This window comes from Brassica napus, chromosome C4, assembly GCF_020379485.1.
Source record: "Brassica napus cultivar Da-Ae chromosome C4, Da-Ae, whole genome shotgun sequence".
In the NCBI taxonomy this organism is placed as follows: domain Eukaryota; kingdom Viridiplantae; phylum Streptophyta; class Magnoliopsida; order Brassicales; family Brassicaceae; genus Brassica; species Brassica napus.
The window spans coordinates 16,756,759-16,775,440 of record NC_063447.1 but is presented as its reverse complement, the minus strand read 5'-3'; the positions used below and the strand labels follow the sequence as shown (position 1 = coordinate 16,775,440).

Genomic DNA, 18,682 nt, shown 5'->3' with positions numbered 1-18,682 from the left:
AATGTTGTTTTTATATAAGGGAAAGAGGCGAATGGTAGGGTAGTGGTTGGTAACAAAAGCAAGGAACAAAATATATTTGTGATTTATTAGGATAAGTGATGAATAAGATGATTTAGTGTTGATGTTATAGTTGGTCCAATTGTTGACGGTCCGAGTGAATTCTAAGTTAACTAATTGTGTGTATAAACAATGGTAACCATAGCTCTACATCTAAATTTGTGTACCAACAAAATGATAATTTTATCTTTTTAAAAATTAGATACAAACAGATAATCGAGATATTAGCTAAATATCACTTATCTTTCTAAAGAACTCATCCCCTATATATTATTTGAGAAGCATTACAACTTCTTTTTGTACCCACATGTCATCACTAGAATGATTCTTAGAATCATCCCCTATATATTATTTGAGAAGCATTACAACTTTTTTTTGTAGCCACATGTCATCACTAGAATGATTATTAAAATCATTAGAGAAATATGTAGGTCCATCTAATTATATAATAAATTTTTTATTAAACTAACAATAAATTCATCATTAATGTACTTTATTATTTCCTTAAATAAAATTTACGGAATTACCTAATGTGACTAAAGTATATATGGCAATTAATGATTTTGAATAATAAAGATTTGATAAAAAATAGTGCATCTTCTATCATTGTTTAATTTTAAGCTATTAAATAAATTAAACAACCACAATAACCATATAATAAAAATTTAGATTTTTATGTATATGTTATATTTTGAATTTTTACAAATGGCTATAAATTAATAAAACTGTTAAAAGTCTCACATTCAAATTTTATGATTCATGGTTTAAAATTTTTGTTATGACAAAATACAAATGATTACAAAAATTATATAAGTAAAAAGTATAATTTAATTAATTATTAAGATTAATATATATATCGTTTCAAATTAAACTATAAACCATATAAAATACAATATTTTAGTTTCAAAATTTACTTTGAACAATTTTTTTGATAAAAGTTTTGAACGATCATTGACAACTTATTTTTTTTTAAAATTATAAATTACTAAAAATATTAATCCCACAATGAAAATTTTGTTATCAGTAATTTAAATTTTTTTCTATAAAAGTTACAAATGATCAAATAAACTATATGAGTAGAAATCATCATTTAATAGACATTAATATTAAAAATATACTAAAATATATTATCTATGTTAGTATCATTTAAATTTAATAACATATCCTATCAAATATAAAAAAAAAATATTTTTTGAATTAATAAAATTGATTTATATGTTCGCACCAATTTAATTATATTTTTAATAGTTACTAAATTTTAATTATTTAATATATATTTATTATTTCATAATATGTAAAAATATTTAATACATAAAATAATATATATATATAATGTTGATTCCGCGCAAGGCGCGAGTCTTAACCTAGTGTTTTGGTATAACTAGAACTGGAATTCAACCCGCTTTGAAACGAGGATGAAGGATTTTTATTTATGAATCTTAATATTTACAAACTTTTGTTCATGTGTTTGTAGAATTTTAAATTTAATTTTCTTTTTAAAAATTCATGTTGGAGTTTTTTCTAATAGTATATATTTTTTTAAAAAAATATCAATTTTTTGTTATAGTTTGTATACAATTAGTTATTATGAAGTCCGTTAAATAATATATATACGTGAAATATATTTTTATTTGAAACTAATTTCAAATTTGTAATTTTCATGTAGACATGCACTTTTAGATGTAAATTTTAAGAAAACTTACATTAATGATAATGACCAAACCTTGTATTCACCGGAGCCGATGTGAGAATTTTGTAACTTTATGACGGGCTTTAGTTTTTCAAAAATATTATAGAATTATATTTTCTGAAAGAACATATTGATGTTGGGCTCTTTTAAGTTGACAAACAAAATAATTAGATAGTATAGTGTTTTTGTTGGCCGAATATTTCGTGCCAGATTATTGTATTAGCCGTCAAAGTTTTCCTTTAGATAATTTAGATGCTAATAACAAATTATTATCCCTTAGATATTTAGTCTTGATATTAAATTTTATTAAATTTTCCTTTAATTAGTAGAATAGATTTATAATGGTTTAAATACTGTAACTTATTTTGTAGGACCATTTCAAAATTAAATGACAACTTTCTAATGGTAGATAAAAAAATATAACTCTAAATTAATAGAGTAGATGTATACTTATCAAAACTAGTAAATCCTAAACTCTTCCTATTTTTTTTTAATTGATGATGAAACAAAACTTTACTTGTTTAATTTCTTAAATAAACTTCTACAATGAAGATGACTAAAAAAACTTCTACAATGAATCTTGCTTATAGGATACAAAAACTCACTAAAACATCGTCTAACATAAATCAGATTATAAATTTCATACAAAATAGCAATTCAAAAATACAACACTCAATATCAAATTTTAATTTTAGGAACTTATAAATCCCAAGATTAACTTTGTCGTTTTTCACTTTTCGAGATATGAAAACTTGATAAGAAATATAATCATATTTCTGTGGTTAGACCAAGTTTAGGATACTAAATAATGTAATGAGTAGACTAATTAATTATAGTAAACATGGAATATAACAGTAAGTACATGGGACGTTGCCGGTTGGTTGTTTGAAAACACATGTTCCAACAAAAAAAGAGAGTGTTGAGTGGTTCTAAGCTTAAGGAGGATCTTCACAGTCTCCTGGAAGACTCTCTCTTTGACACTTCACCCAATTCATCCATTCCTTTCAAGCAACATAAGACAACGATTGTTGGAATAATCTTCACTTGGCCTTATATTCTACCTTTACCTGGCTCATCTACTTTTTCTAGATATTTGGTAACTACAATTATGATGTTGCATCCAATGTTTAATTTTGGTTAAATGAGACACTACATTTTCTTTGATCTCATTTGACAGCATGGAATCTTTGGATTTCATTAGGAATGTTTTAACTGTAAGTTAAGATTGGTGTCTTGTTCTTAGCAGGAAAAGAGTAGAGAACAAATAAGTGAGACCAAATTTTTAAATGGGTTTCGTTTTTAACTTCTACCTATAAAAAAAACATTCAAAACGAATCTAGTTGAATAAGTTTAAACACCATTTATAACCGTGTAAATAAAACATAACCTTCTCAATGTTTTCCAGATCCAACCATGGATCCAGAATTAGATTTCACCATACTATTATCCCTAATACTTCCGAAACAGACAACCTTCCCGTGGGTTGATCAGTGAGTTAAGTGGCGAGACTACTAGTATCCATGTTACGCAATCTGCGTAAACTAAGTTTAGGATATTTTTTTAGGTTTGTTACATAAAACAATAGGTTTGACTTATTGTCAACACACTACACGTAACTCATTCGATATTTTTTGTGTGTTCTGTCCTTCCATTTGATTGTGGAAATTTTCAGATTTATAGTCACACTCTTACCCCTTTTTTGCTAAGATCACATCGAAATTTTAAATACCAAGTTTAGCAAAAATTGGTTGTAAGAAGTAAGTATCAAACTGGAGCTAAATCTTAAAGTTTTAAGCAACAGAGATTGAAATCTCAATTACAAGAAGAGTTGGAGACTTAGCAATAGGGTTCAGTTCAACTTGAAAGAGGATGTTACAAAATTGACTAGCATTGTTATAGTGGTTTAAACTGCACTGGTTAGCTCTTGCTGTTTTTGCTATAAAACAGAGTCGACACTTGGTTTATGTGTGGTGGTTGATCATAGTTTTATTGTAAGTTCTCTCAAATCACAGGGAATTATTGGTTGTGGTCCTGTGGATATGGCCGAGACATTACGAGTTCGTAAAATCGACGCCTTGTCCGTTTTATCTAATATCCATGTTCTTCATATATTGGTATTTTGGTTCGAAACAGCGTTTGTTAAGTTGCGTGTTTCAGTTATCATGGTAAATAATGATGATTAAAATCATGGGTTTAGCAAAGTAAGAAAGAACATAATAATGTAGATCGTTAGTTGTAGGTTTACCAACTTCAAAAATTCTCATTTACTGTAACATTATCCAATAACATTTATATAACTTTTTGTCTTTGAATCAATGAATACATTTAATATGTTGTAGCTTTTGAAAGAGAAAATAATTTTTTTTTTGTCAGCGAGAAAATAATCATTATACTCTTTTTGTAACTAGATTTACAATACTAAAGTTGAATTTTTTTTTTTTTTTACTAACATCAATACTACTAAAACAGAAACAATTTTTATCTACTTGCAAATAGTATAGGTTGTACCATTATATTTAACTAGTTTTCCTATTATTTAACATTCAAGACACACAGATTTTTGATCTTCTCAATTATCCTTCTAAACTAATAATTTGATTAATATTTTTTTCAAATTAACCTGAATAAGTTTGTGGATTAGAATTAAGAGTAGAATTTAAATTTTAATCGGATTAAACCATTAGAAAAATGTTAACTAAGGAGCTAAAACAAAACAAAAATTGTTAATTTTGATAGATTTTTCGTTAATCAAACTTAACGGAATGTTGAACTGAACCAAATTTTGTGTTAACTGACCTAACTAAAAATCAAATAATCCAAACCCGAACACCCAAACCGGCATGCCTAACTAGTCAACGGGGAACACTTTAGCCAGGAGGACGGGCCGGAGGAGAATCAGTTCACCGAGGCTAGAGCATAGATGGGCGTATGGGCCTGGGCTTCTACTACTTTCTTCGGCCCATAGTCTAATAATTTTGTTACGTTATACGATGTCCTCCAAAATGGCAAGAAAGTCATTTAAATGCAAATCTGAGGGTAAAAATGGAAACTAAAACTTAAGTAGAGTTTTAGGGTTCGAAAAAACTCCCAAAGCCCCTTTAACTTGATCTTTCTCATCATCATCAGAGAGGGAAGAAAGAGTCGCTTCCACAAACCCTAAAGGATGTCGGGCGGATTCTTCCGGGTAAGTCCCCGATCATCTTGTACTGCGATTGATCTACCATCTCTATTAGATCCAGATCGACGCAATTCGCTCTGTTTGTATCTGATTCCCTCTTTTCGATTCCGTGTCTCAGGGTACTACCGCGGACCAGGACACTCGCTTCTCCAACAAGCAAGCGAAGCTGATGAAGAGCCAGAAATTCGCCTCGGAGCTGGAGACTCTGGTCAGTTTTCTTGAATTCTAAAAATCAGATCGGATAGGCTTTTGATTGTGATTATCCTCAGGTTGATGTGAGCAAGGTGAAGATGGATGTTATGAAGCCTTGGATTGCGACTAGAGTCACTGAGATTCTTGGTTTCGAGGATGAAGTCCTCATCAACTTTATTTACGGTCTTCTTGATAAGAAGGTCGTCAACGGTAAGGAGATTCAGATAGCTATCACTGGCTTCATGGAGAAGAACACTGTCAAGTTCATGAAAGAGCTCTGGACGCTTCTCCTCAGCGCCCAGAGTAATTCTAGTGGTATTCCGCAGCAGTTTCTTGATGCTAGAGTCGCTGAAACCAAGAGGTTACAGGTATTGTACTATAGATTAAAGTTTGAATAATTTCGATTGATCGTGAATGACTTTTCTCTTTCCTTTTGTGGCAGGACGAAGCAAGAAAAAAAGCAGATGAGAACAATCAGTTAGTAAATGAAATTGGGAAGAGGAAGTGCTACGAGGATGACATACAGGGGAAAATTGTAAGACTAACTTTGTTCATGCTAGAGTTTCGGTCTTTATAGATGTTCCTTTGGTTTCTTAACCCCTCTTCTTTTCATGTTATTTAGAGCTTCTGCAATTATAAGGGCTCATGTGCTTTACCTCAAACTACTGTAGGACAGCGGCGTTGAACACAAGGTGTCAAATGCCATGGACGCAAAACCTTCAAGAGATCGTCCAGAGGATGAGAGAAAGGCTGATGAGAAGGTTGGAGTCTACGAAAGGAGAAGGTAGGGTTCTCTTTATACCTTTGTATCCATTACCTATCTTGTGTTATCTTACTGAAGTTAGATATAGCACCTCAAGTGTTAGTTCATAACTGTCTTCTTTATAATGGTGTCTACTTGGAGTCTTAATTTAGTCTAGCCTTGTAGCATATGTGAGTCTAACTAATTGGTTTCTTTGTAGAGGTTCACGTTCGAGGTCGATCAGCAGAACAAATTCAGGATCAAGAAGTTATTCTGGGTATGTGCCTTCTGTAGTTACTTTTCATGAATCCAATGAAATTGCAGCCTCTATTTTTTTTCGTATAAACAAGTGCATTTTTTTGCTAATAGCTGATCTTTTACAACAGTGGACGGAAATCAAGGAGCTTGTCCCGATCATCAGATGCCTCCATCTCACCTAGAAAGCGGAGACCATCTTATTCAAGGCGTCGATCCAGGTCACGTTCTTTGAGTAGGTCTCTGTCTCCTCGGCGGCGTAGTATACGTTCTCCTCATGGAAGCAGGTCGCGGTCACCTATTAGACGTCGCAGGTCACCATCACCACAAAGGCGCCGCCGTGTATCTACACCTGAGAGACGCCGCCAATCATCACCCCCTTCAAGGCGTCGCAGGTCACCATCCCCACCTGTTAGGAGACGCAGGTCACCATCCCCTCCTGCTAAGAGACGCAGGTCACCATCCCCTCCTGCTAGGAGACGCAGATCACCATCCCCTCTTTCTAGGAAACGCAGATCACCATCCCCTCCTGTTAGGAGACGCAGGTCACCATCACCGCCTGCTAGGCGTCAGCGGTCCCCATTACCATTTAGGCGGCGTAGGTCTCCTTCACCTGTAGCTAGACGGCGCAGGTCTCCATCTCCACTCTACAGGCGTAACAGATCACGGTCACGATCACCACTGGCTAAGCGGGAAAGGTCTGATTCACCAGGGAGATCTCCGTCACTAGTGGGTAGCCGCAGGGCACCCGCTGGTCAAAGGTTGCCCTCTCCACCCGCTAGGCCAAGATTGCCTTCACCACCCGCTGGGCAAAGGTTGCCTTCACCACCTCCTAGGCGTGCAGGATCACCATCACCAATGAGGCTAGGAGGACCTCAGTCAGCCAATCATCCTAAATCACCATCACCAAGTTCACTGTCCCCTCCTGGTAGGAAAAATGGGTTACCATCTCCACCTGTTAGAAGGCGCAGGTCACTGACACCTGCCAAAGAGCGAGGCTCCCTGTCTCCAGCTGGACGTCCTGTGGGAAAATCCCCTTCACATGACAAGCAGGGTGAATCTATGTCACCTGTCAGAGGTCGAGGTAGATCTCCTCCCTCTCGACATCAAAAGGCGCGCTCTCCTGTTCGCCGTAGATCACCAAAACCTGTCAACAGGCGAAGTCGAAGATCTCCATCTGGTTCACGATCACCTGATGACAGCCGAAGGAGACGGTCTCCATCTTGGAGCAGATCTTCGTCTAGGTCTCCCTCACCTCCTGTTCGCCGTAGATCTCCTTCACCTAGTGGAAGAAAACACCCGAGGGACAGAAGATCTCTGGGACATCCATCTGAAGTGCGAGATAGGTTTGCTCTTGGTGACTCCTTTCACCCTTTTATTTTGGTGAAGGCTTTTTATCAATAGTTAACTCCTTGACCATCTGTCTATTGCCTGTAGAGAGGATAGGGATCAAAAGTCCAAGCTGTCTAGAAAACAATTACCAGAGATGGTACAAGAAGTTGGACGTGTTGAACATGCGAAGGAGCAAGAGAGAAAGAGGTGCATTTTGATCTTTTTTCAAATGATAATCTCTTTGACTTAATATTTTAGTGTAAGCTAAATGTTTGTCTACTCAACTTCTCTTAACAGTGAAAAGTTGCCAGAGAGACGTTCTAGTCACAGAATGCACCACGGTTCACAGATGTCCCCAGTTTCAGATAAGGACTTCGGTGGAGTAGAAAATGTGGAAGGAAAGAGACAGCCTCCTTCGCAAGTTGAGAAAGAGGATAACAGCGACCTGGATGCAAAACTTAATTCTGATTCTAAGGATAAAAAGAGAAGAAAGACAAAAAGGTCTGAGAGGGACGAAGCAGCCTCAGATAGTAACGGCAGCTCTGACTCTGACCTAGAGGATAGGAAGGAAGCTAAAAGGAGAAGGAATGAGGAAAAGAAAACGAAAAAGGAGGAGAAGAAACGCAGGCGAGAGGAGAGACGTCGTAAAAGAGAAGAACGTCGGGATGAGAAGCTGAAACTTAAGAATCGAGGATATTCTGATTCTTCAGAAGGCGAAGCTGGGAAGAGTAAAAATGGGGAGGAGTCGGATCCAAAGAGGCTTGAGATTGAGTTACGAAACAAAGCACTCGAGTCACTGAAAGCAAAGAAGGGCATCAGCCACTAAATCCTTATCCAGCGTTATGTGAACATCTTTTTCCTGAAGATACAATGCTTATTATCTTTTTCTATGTTTCATGTGGTACTACGTCTTACTTGTTACAAACTTTCTTATGTCTGTTTGTTGGTGGCAGCAACTTGATGGCTGATATTACTATGCTGCTATTCTTGAGTACAGACTTTTTGCAGACATTATCAGCTCTGATCTTCCGGTAAAAGTCTCTTGCATAGAGTTATATTTTATTACTAGGGGTATCCCCGGCGTGTAGCGGTTTTGTATATTTTGTTCTCTAATATTTTGCCTCTAATATTTTGCTCTCTAATGAGTTTAAAAGGATTGGATTGATCCATTGATAATGGTTTATTACTTTGTTTTATAGTCAGGTGAAAGAGGAATACCGTAAGTGGTTTTCATAGATAGTAAAGTTATTTCTGGTTTGCATAGATAGTAAAGTTATTTCAAATGAAACATGTAAATTATGTGTTTGTTGCGTGATTATTTAGTTTGAAAGTCAACAAATTCGTTCGTCCTTTTAAAGTAATTTATCTATGTAATGATTGTTACAATCTATCAGAAGCTTCATTGTGGATGTGTTTGTTAAATATTTTGTCTTCAAAATGATTTTGATTGTGTTTGTTAAATATTTTGTCTTCAAAATGATTTTGATTCTAGTAAGTGAATTCTTAATCATGGTCCAACATTGCTCATATCTAAATTGATTATTTTCTCAGGCTAACTCATCGAAATAACTGGAGTTAGTGAAAATATATGGTTGGACTGCTACAACAATAGACGTCATGATCTCTAAAAACTTGTTTTGTGTTGTAAACTAAGCAAGAAACTCTGAAACTGATTTATTATAGATACTGAATTCTTTTCCGTGCTATGCACGGATAGTATCTTATAAATTTTAAATTTAATTTTTTCAAAAAAATATTTAAAGTTTAATTTACATTATTTTATACCAAAAATCACAAATATGAGTAAGAATTGGTTAATTTTATTTGTGATTTTTTTGACAATATTAAATTGATTGATTTATTGCTCATAGTTAACAGATTTGTTTGATTGATTTTCAGTTCATAGTAATGTATAGTATTATATTTGGTGAGTGTATATATGTTGTGTTGTTCCAATATTTGAGTTTTCATGTTAAAACATTACTATTCAAATTCATGACTTTTAGCGATTAAATGTATGTTTTGTTGTTTTGCTGAGGAAGAGATTGTTGGGTTGGGATATATATATAGTCTCAATAGGGAAAAGAGAGAGATGAGATGCGTTTCATTTAAGTGATTAATTAAGGGATATTCAGGAGGCATTGATATCATTGAGTAAGATGAGGGATGTGGAAAGTTACACGCCGATTTGTCTGCAGGATAGCTTTGATTCATCATTGTTGCCGTCGCATGCATTATACAGAGGAGATGGAAAGACGATAAGTTTTGGAAGGTCTGTAGATGCCGTGACAACTTAGGTTAGAGGCAGAGGAAAGTAAAACAAACTGGTCATTAAAATTAATGGACCTATTACGTAGCACAGATTTGTGGCCTAACAGCTTAACATCCTTGATGACATGGACAAATGATTGGTTATGAATATTTTGTCCTATGTGGCACACCTAGAATTTCTTCAATTTAGTTCATTTTATATAGTAGAGATATATTAATTTGTGAATCTGGAAACATAGAGAGAAAGGGAGTTATCATAACTTCACTTATGATTATTATTATCTCTTACAACTAGGGATGTTGTCGTGGGCTCATTTCTAAAGGGGTAGCCCGGCCCGCATGAAAATTTATAACCCAAAACCCGTATTTTTTAATGTGGGTTAAGAATGGGCCGCCTAATTTTACGCTAGGGTACCAATTGAGTGTTAGAGACTTGGAGAGTGGAGCTTTGCTTTACATGACTTATTGGAATTTTGATTTTTACACTTCATGAATAAAAACATGTAAACTTTGGTTTTTTTAATTTCATACTTTGAATTTGAGGACAAAAATGAATAAAAGAGACTTTTTCATTTATATAATCATATTTTGAGTTTTTAAAAACATGTAAACTTTGATTAAATTTGATATACAAAACATTATTACATGACATATAAGTTAATTGGGCTAACCCTAGTACCAGCCCTAACCCTATAATTAAAGAAGAGTTAAAATAGGGCTGGGTTAAAATAGGGTTGGGTTTATATTACACTAGAGAGGGTTGGGCCCTAACCCATGACTTAACATCCCTACTTACAACATATGACAAAGGTCATATATATAGGGGGAGTAAGTCAGTTGTGACTTACCGACTAAGAGAAATAAAATAATTTAATACTAGTCTAATGGATAATCATCTTTGTTTTTATCTCATTTGTAACACTCCCCCTTGATTATCCATTTTGTATTACGTAGTGCCTCGTTAAAAACCTAGTCATATGGAAAAACCCATTGGGATAAAAACCATGACAAGGGAAAAAAGTACACTGTCTTAATCTTCCCATGAGAATAGTGGACATAACTTTCTTCTAATAGATCACGCAAATGCTGCATTCCGATACTATAGACGTGTTTTCGGAATGTTGTAGTCGGAAGAGGTTTTGTGAACAAGTCAGTTGGATTGTCGCATCACCGTACATACTCGATGTCCACTTCTTTATTTTTCTCGAGCTCCCTTATGTACGAGAAAAATCTTCGAGGGATATGCTTTGTTTTGTCGCTTTTGATGTAGCCTTTTTTGAGTTGAGCGACACAAGCCGAATTGTCTTCAAATACTTTCGTCGACTCTTTCTCGTTATTCCGCTTGATTCTTGTATGTGGTGACTCATTGACTGAAGCCACACACATTCTCGACATGCTTCGTGAAGTGCAATAGTTTCTGCATGATTCGAAGATGTCGCAACCAGAGTTTGTTTCTGGGACCGCCAAGAGATCGCGGTTCCACCAATTGTAAAAACATAGCCGGTTTGTGATCGAGCCTTATGAGGATCTGATAAATACCCTGCATCTGCAAAACCAACCATACCAAACTCGGGTTTTCTAAAATACATTAACCCTAAATCAACTATACCTTGGAGGTAACGGAATACATGCTTTATTCTGTCCCAGTGCCTGCAAGTAGGAGCAGAACTATATCTTGCCAGAAGGTTAGTAGCAAAGGCAATATCAGGCATGGTACAGTTTGCAAGATACAAAAGCCCACCGATAGCACTCATATAAGGTACTTCAGGACCTAATATCTTCTCGCTATCTTCACAGGGCCTAAAAGGATCTCTCTCAACATCGAGAGTTCTACCAACCATTGGAGTACTCAAAGGAGTCGTTTTATCCATACAAAAGCGTTTCAATAACCTTTTCGTATAATTTGATTGATGCACAAATATTCCTTCTCGGAGATGCTCTATCTGGAGCCCAAGACAAAACTTTGTCTTGTCTTTCATTTCGAACTCCTCTTTCATATGAGTTCGAGCATCATCAACCTCTTTTTGAGTTCCAATTACGTTCAGGTCATCTACATATACATCAATGATCACAAAGCCAGATGACGATTTATTTATAAAAACACATGGACATATTGCATTATTCACATATCCTTTACTCAAAAGATATTCACTTAAGCGATTGTACCACATGCGTCCGGATTGCTTTAATCCGTAAAGTGATCGCTGTAACTTGACCGAACAAATCTCCCTAGATTTTTCTTTCAATGCCCCTGGCATTTTCAATCCCTCAGGGAGTTTCATATATATATCGTTATCCAACGATCCGAACAAATATGCAGTCACAACGTCCATGAGATGCATTTTAAGATTTTTAGACGCCGTTAGGCTCATCAAAAATCTAAACGTAATTGCATCCAATACCAGGGAATATGTTTCCTCAAAATCAATTCATGGTCTCTAAGAAAAACCTTGGGCAACTAATCAGACTTTATATCGTGTTACTTTTCTCACGAATACCCACTTATACCCAACTGGATTTATATTCTCAAGCGTTATGACTATAGGTCCAAAGACATTCCGAAATGGATCTTGGATCGGGATCATCATTTTATGATCGATCTCTTTGGACACAGATAAGGAGAACATTCCATCAACATCTTTTATCTTATTTCTTTTCATAAAGGGGGTAGCTGATGGAAATCTCATACTTTTCTGTTCCCTTCTCGTCATCTGGATCCTTATCTTTATTTGGTTCTTCTTGAACCTTTTCATTTATGCCTTCTTTCAGACATTTTTCAGTATCAAGTTCTTCTGAAACCTTTCCACTTATGTTTTCTTTCAGACATCTTTCAATATCAGGTTCTTCTGGAACCTTACCATTTTGCCTTCTTTCAGACATCTTTCAGTATCAGGTTCTCTTTGAACTTTTCCACTTATGTCTTCTTTCAGACTTTTTTTAGTATCAGGTTCTTCAGGAACCTTGTAACTTTTCTCAACCAATTTTTTTCGGGGATTTTTAACTTTAGAACCCGCTAGTCTCCCCCCCCTTTTTAACTGAACCCTAGGTTCATTCATTAGTTACCATCAGTTTGTTCTTTAGGAACATCAACTCTTGATGGAACATTTTCAGCGGGTATATCATGTCATATCTGTGAACCAATTTGGTAACTGGTTTGCCAAATTATGCAAATGCACAATTTCCTGAAGTTCCAGCTCTCCTTGATTCGTAGGGGGATCAAGGTGTAACAACGACGGTGTACACCAAGTAATCTCTTTAGGAATTCTACTAATTTCTCCCCCTACAGCTGGAAATTTATCCTCATTAAAATGATAATAATCAAACTGTGCCATAAAGATATCACTAGTTACCGGTTCAAGATACCTTATATACGGCTTGTTCTAATTCTTCCATAGTTTTATACATTCCCGAGAGCATCTTTAACTCTCCATGGACTACTAAATATCAAGATGCAACTCAAGTTGTTTATGTCCTGCCAGACATTTCAATATAATGCATCTATTTTAAATTTTCTCCGGTGACCTTGGAACAAGCCGTTTTCATACCTCAAGGTCATCTTTCATTTCATTCTCTGGAGAAATATATACTTGGACTTTTGGTCCAAACATTTCTCGTTTTTCTAACGAGTTTTATATCAAATTGATTGCCTCATTCACTCTTTGGCTAATCAATTCACTCTACCCTCATACATAGAGGTAGGTTCAGGATCCTCATTTATATAGCGCTTTTTCATTATTGTCGACAATCTATTTTCTCTTTGGTTCCATCTTTTTACCCGTACTGATATGGTTAATCGAGATCTCTTTATCATCATTAATGATTTACCCAGGTATCTGACTATTATATTAACCATATCAACGGTCTCATCGTGAGATTCATCCTCTATTTATATTTTTGCTCCATTTCGTGGATTCTTTGGAACCAAAGTGGTCTATCACGGCTCTAGCGTGCCATAGAGTCATATATCATCCTTTTAGGACACACTTATATATCATCTTTTTTGGACACTTCTTATTGGAGCTTTTTCAGCTGGAATATGAGATTTCATTATTTCATCAAAATGTGTGGCAGTCATTTTGTAAATGGATTATCCTACTTTTCATTATAATCCATTTCACATATTTCATTCCATCAGCTTATCATATGCTTCTAGCAAACTTGCGAGCATATTTCTAATTATCCATATACTTATCCTTCTGGATTGTATATGTCTTTATTACATGCACAACTGCATGTTTACACCCGATCATGGGGATCATCTTACTTGAATTTACTTTATCAAGTTCTTTTTCGAGTGCAAACATAATTTTTTCAATGTTCCACTTACTAGGATTCTTTAATTCTCTCTCTCGAGATGATGACACTCCATGTCTAAAATCTCATACTGAATCTCACTTTAGAACCAATAACATATTCAGTTTTTCCATTTGGGATGAATTATGTATCAAATCCTTTAGAGTGAGATCTTAATTTGGGGCCTGCTTAAGGAAATCACATATAGTGAACTTGTTTGATGATTCATCACCATGATGGTTTCCTTTATTTTCTTAACATATATGTGAAAAACTTCTGGTTTTTCAACATTTCACAATAATGTCGATAACATTATTGGAGATGGTTATATATCAGTAAACTTCAGGTTTACCACTCATTTATAATTTTGCCATCTTTTTCTTATGCATGTCTTTTCATCACAAGCTCCTCTAGAGCCAATAATAATTTTTATAGTAATAGATATTATATTTACTTATTTTGAGAGAGGAGAAATATTTGTGACCTTTAGTAGTCATGTATGATGACCCAATATCTGCCAGGTATATCTATCTCCATCCTGAATCTCAAAATCTTATTCAGGAAGATAATTCTCATATCACATCGATATTTTATTTTCATTTTCTGGACCAACCAGAAAATCTGAATCATCAAAATGAGTATTCAAGCTATGAAAAATGGTTCGGACTCATAAGAGATGAAGTTTAATATACTTCCTTTCTCTTTTTCTTTTTGATTCTCGATATAGATCGGCTAAATATTTGGCGTACGACAACTACGTACCCAATTTTCTTTTTGGCCGTATCTATAGCAAACCTTTTCTGTTTGCCTTTTATCACCTGGCCACTTTCATTTTCGTGTAAGTTCTCATTATTCTCATATGGACGGAATCTTCTTCCTCGTCCTCTTCCACGACCATGATAACGGTTTCAACCGCATCTACACCCTCGTCCTTTTCTAGTAGGATCGACTTGATGGTTTAGTATCATGATTTCATATTTTTTTTTCAGTTTACTCGGAAGATTTACATCAACTCCGATCCTTTCTTTCAAGGATTTAACTATCAAAAATCTTCTAAATCTTTTCTCATGATACACCTCATCTTATAAACCATCATTGAAGTGGGGTAAAATATCATGGTTTTTCTTTTTCTCATCCGATATTGTTTCAACTTATCGATGATTTCTCAAAGCTCATTTTCTCTCAGGTGCATCTTTGCACCACTGCCCAAGTCTTATAATTATTTCTCGTAATATCAAGGGCATTTATTTTGAGCTTTGTAGTATTTGACATAATAACCGTATTCATAGAATAATAATATATAAAGGCAGAAATTTAAAAGCATAAAATAAATGCATAAATTAAATTGCAGAAATTTAAAGAGCAATAAATAAAATTGGAGGCTTAGCCTACCACATGATCTGAGGAGTCTTAGACTACCATATTGATCATTTTTCAAAGTCCGAGGAGACATGATCTACCATTTTGACTTTTACTTATTTCATGGTCCGAGGAGACTTAGTCTACCATTTTTGACCTTTTATTTTTATTCACGGAGGCAAAGCCTACCACGTGTTCTCTGATCGTGAAGGCATAGCCTACCAAAACGATCAGTCGGGAAAGGCACCGCCTATCATCCTGATAAATAGACGGAGAAGTCCTAGCCTCTCACTCCAAAATAATAATAAATTTAAATAAATTAAATATATTGAAATACATGAATTTAAACATTACCTCGGCTGGTTTAAGAACTTTCGGATTGATAAACCTCAGTTGGTCAGAGTTTCGTGCTGATAACGTGTTGTAAACTAAGCGAGAAACTCTGAAACTGATTTACTATATTTATTATAGATATATATTGATTTGTGAATTTGGAAACGTAGAGAGAAAGGGAGTTATCATAACTTCACTTATGATTATTATTATCTCTTACAACATATGACAAAGGTCATATATATAGGGGGAGTAAGTCGGTTGTGACTTACCGACTAAGAGAAATAAAATAATTTAATACTAGTCTAATGGATAATCATCTTTGTATTTATCTCATTTGTAAAATTTTGCTGTTTTAGTGGACGAAATTATAATTGTTAATTTCAGTAGCATTACATGACCGTACTTCTTCAACAGTTCCCATAGATACTTGTGTGGTTGGTGCAAGTTCCGATGATCAGTAAGCCATTAGGAGAAAGTAGATGCCGGCAACGCCGCTTAGTATATGTTCACAGCGGTGATAAAGATAGAGAGAGGAAGAGAAGCTTTAGATGCCAAATCAAATTTATACTTCTAAAACATTTCACTTTTTGTAACTTCATAAGCGATGATGAAAGAAAGCTCTTGTTTTTTATGAGCAAACCATATCACTAAAATGACATTTAGTTTACTGTTTTAGAGAAAACATATTTGATTTTCGTATCACAGAAATGATAAACGTTTTAGGCTTCTTATGCTAAACTATAACAGCTCAAATTACAACAAACATAAACCAGTACACCCTAACCGAGCCATGGCTGAAATCACAATAACCAAAAGTCCTCTCACTAAAAGCTTATAAAGCAGAGTAAGCTGTTCCACAAAGAGACATTAAATCCTAGAAGCATTTTCAGATTCTTAATGAAATTTACAGTAATTTGCGGTCCAATCCTTCCTTCTAGTGGATTAAATGAGGTTGTTAATTAGGCTGATTGAATGATATAGCCTCATACGTTATAGGAGCGGCATTCAATGTTGATCGCTAAGAAATAACATTTGTTCAATTAATGTGAAGGCCAAGAAAATATTATATTATTCGAAATTAGAAAACCTATAATGTAGGCACATGAGATGTTGCATCTTTGAATCTCTTATGCTCTGCTGAATTAGTTTTGAACTTTTGGTATCTAAATATATCAGGCACATGAAGTTATATAACAATAGTCAAGCTCTGGACCAGTCCATAAGAAAGCAGAGCAGAGCTGCTCAGTTTCTTTCATACATTGACTCGACAGCCTGAAAACAGAGGCCCAAAAATTGACTATACTCATTAGTACTGACTTGATCAGCTGCAACCTACCTGCATAGGAGAGGAATCTAGTCGTCCATGTACTGATACGACCCCGAATCTTCTCAATAAGAGGTAGATAGTCTTGTTACTTCATCGCATGTGTCATCAGTGGGAGACCCAAATAATGCACATGTAGCTCACCATCAGCGAAGGGGAAGTTTGTTAATATTCTAGCTTTCTCTGACTCCGACACACCCTCCATATAAACCGTAGATTTCTCGAGGCTTATGCAAAGACTTGACCACACAGCAAACTCGTCAAAAACCGAGAGAGCACCTTCAATTGACTCTTTGGAGCCTCCTACGAACACCATCAAATCATCTGCAAAACACAGATGAGTGAGAGATAGAGACTGGCACCGAGGGTGGAAATTAAACTTCTTTTCCTGCACTGCTCTGTCTAGTTTCCGAGATAGCATGTTCATGCATAACACAAAGAGGTAGGGAGATAGAGAACATCCTTGTATTAGTCCTCTAGCACTTTGAAAGTACCCAGCGAGATCCCCGTTTATTTGTACTGAGAAGGAGGGAGTGGTAACACATAGTTTGATCCAGTGTATGAATTTTTCCGGGAATCCTAGATCCGCCAAGCTTTGTAACAGGAAAGGCCATTGTACAGAATCGATCGCCTTCGATATGTCAATCTTCATAACACATCTTGGGAAAGTTGAATCCTTGTGGTAGTCCTTTACCAGCTCAGAAGCCAATAACACGTTTTCCATCAGTAGTCTTCCCTTCACAAACCCTGATTGGTTCTCCGATATTATCCTTGGCAATAACTCCTTCAATCGATTTGCAATCAGTTTGGAGACCACCTTATAGAGCACATTGCAACACGCAATGGGCCTATAATCCCTCACCTCCACAAAGTTGGTTTTCTTCGGGATCAGGGCTAGTATTGTCGAGTTAATACCTTTCGGTAAGAAGCCCATACGGAAGACTGATTGTACTGCAATGGTAAAGTCGTGGGCAATCACCGGCAAGGCCGTCTTGAAGAACTCACATGGAAATCCATCTGGGCCTGGTGACTTGTTGGAAGCCATAGAGAACAACACCTTCTTAATTTCCTCTGCTGAAACACCAGCTTCCAATTTTCCGCAGTCTTCCAACGTGCATCTGAAGTCTATAAGCTCCCGTAGTTCATCCTCAGAATCACCTTGATAACTCTCTGGGGACTGATTGAGAAAATCTAAAAAGAAACACTCTGCTTCATTTTTTATCTCCTCGTGACTCACAGGAACACTACCATCCTGACATCAAATCTCTCTAATGGTATTTTGTGCTTGCCTTGTTTTGATCAAATTATGAAAGGTTTTGTTGTTTTGATCCCCTACATCCAACCAGTGAAGCTTAGCTCGTTGCTTTAGATGATCCTCCTCTAACTCCACAACATGTAACCATTTCTCATAGGCTTCGGCTTCTTCTTGTATTGTCTCAGCGCAAGCGTTTGATAGAGTGTGTTGCTCCTCGTCACATAGAGTTGAGTGCGCTTCCTGTTCTCTCTTAGTTAGGTTCCCCAATTGATCTCTTCCTATCTCTCTGATCAGTGGCTTTAACCCCTTAAGCTTTTTTGAAAATCGAAACATAGCAGAGTGATTCTTCTTTTTTGATTGGAACTGATTCAGATCTGAAGAGAGTTGTGTTGAAGTCT

At 35.6% G+C, this 18,682-nt stretch overlaps 1 protein-coding gene across 2 annotated transcripts; it reads left to right on the top strand.

Annotated features, from left to right (window-relative positions):
- The first annotated feature begins 4,771 nt into the window (after positions 1 to 4,771).
- LOC106405802 (serine/arginine repetitive matrix protein 1) lies at positions 4,772 to 8,508 on the top strand. 2 transcript variants are annotated; one of them, XM_013846351.3, is made up of 9 exons: positions 4,772 to 4,931; positions 5,044 to 5,133; positions 5,195 to 5,485; positions 5,560 to 5,652; positions 5,789 to 5,901; positions 6,080 to 6,136; positions 6,246 to 7,460; positions 7,552 to 7,653; positions 7,744 to 8,508. In XM_013846351.3, the coding sequence occupies exons 1-9, from the start codon at positions 4,911 to 4,913 to the stop codon at positions 8,270 to 8,272; spliced, it is 2,511 nt and encodes an 836-aa protein (XP_013701805.1). In that variant the 5' UTR covers positions 4,772 to 4,910; the 3' UTR covers positions 8,273 to 8,508. The 2 variants fall into 2 exon arrangements, with proteins under 2 accessions (XP_013701805.1, XP_022569425.1); XM_022713704.2 differs by having other exon boundaries at positions 6,246 to 7,471.
- The last annotated feature ends 10,174 nt before the right edge of the window (positions 8,509 to 18,682 follow it).

Excerpts from the sequence above, each read along its gene's own strand:
- LOC106405802 (XM_013846351.3), top strand. The coding sequence starts at position 4,911 with ATGTCGGGCGGATTCTTCCGG. Across the intron at positions 4,932-5,043 it reads TGTCGGGCGGATTCTTCCGG|GGTACTACCGCGGACCAGGA; the intron begins GTAAGTCCCCGA and ends TCCGTGTCTCAG. Across the intron at positions 5,134-5,194 it reads CCTCGGAGCTGGAGACTCTG|GTTGATGTGAGCAAGGTGAA; the intron begins GTCAGTTTTCTT and ends GATTATCCTCAG.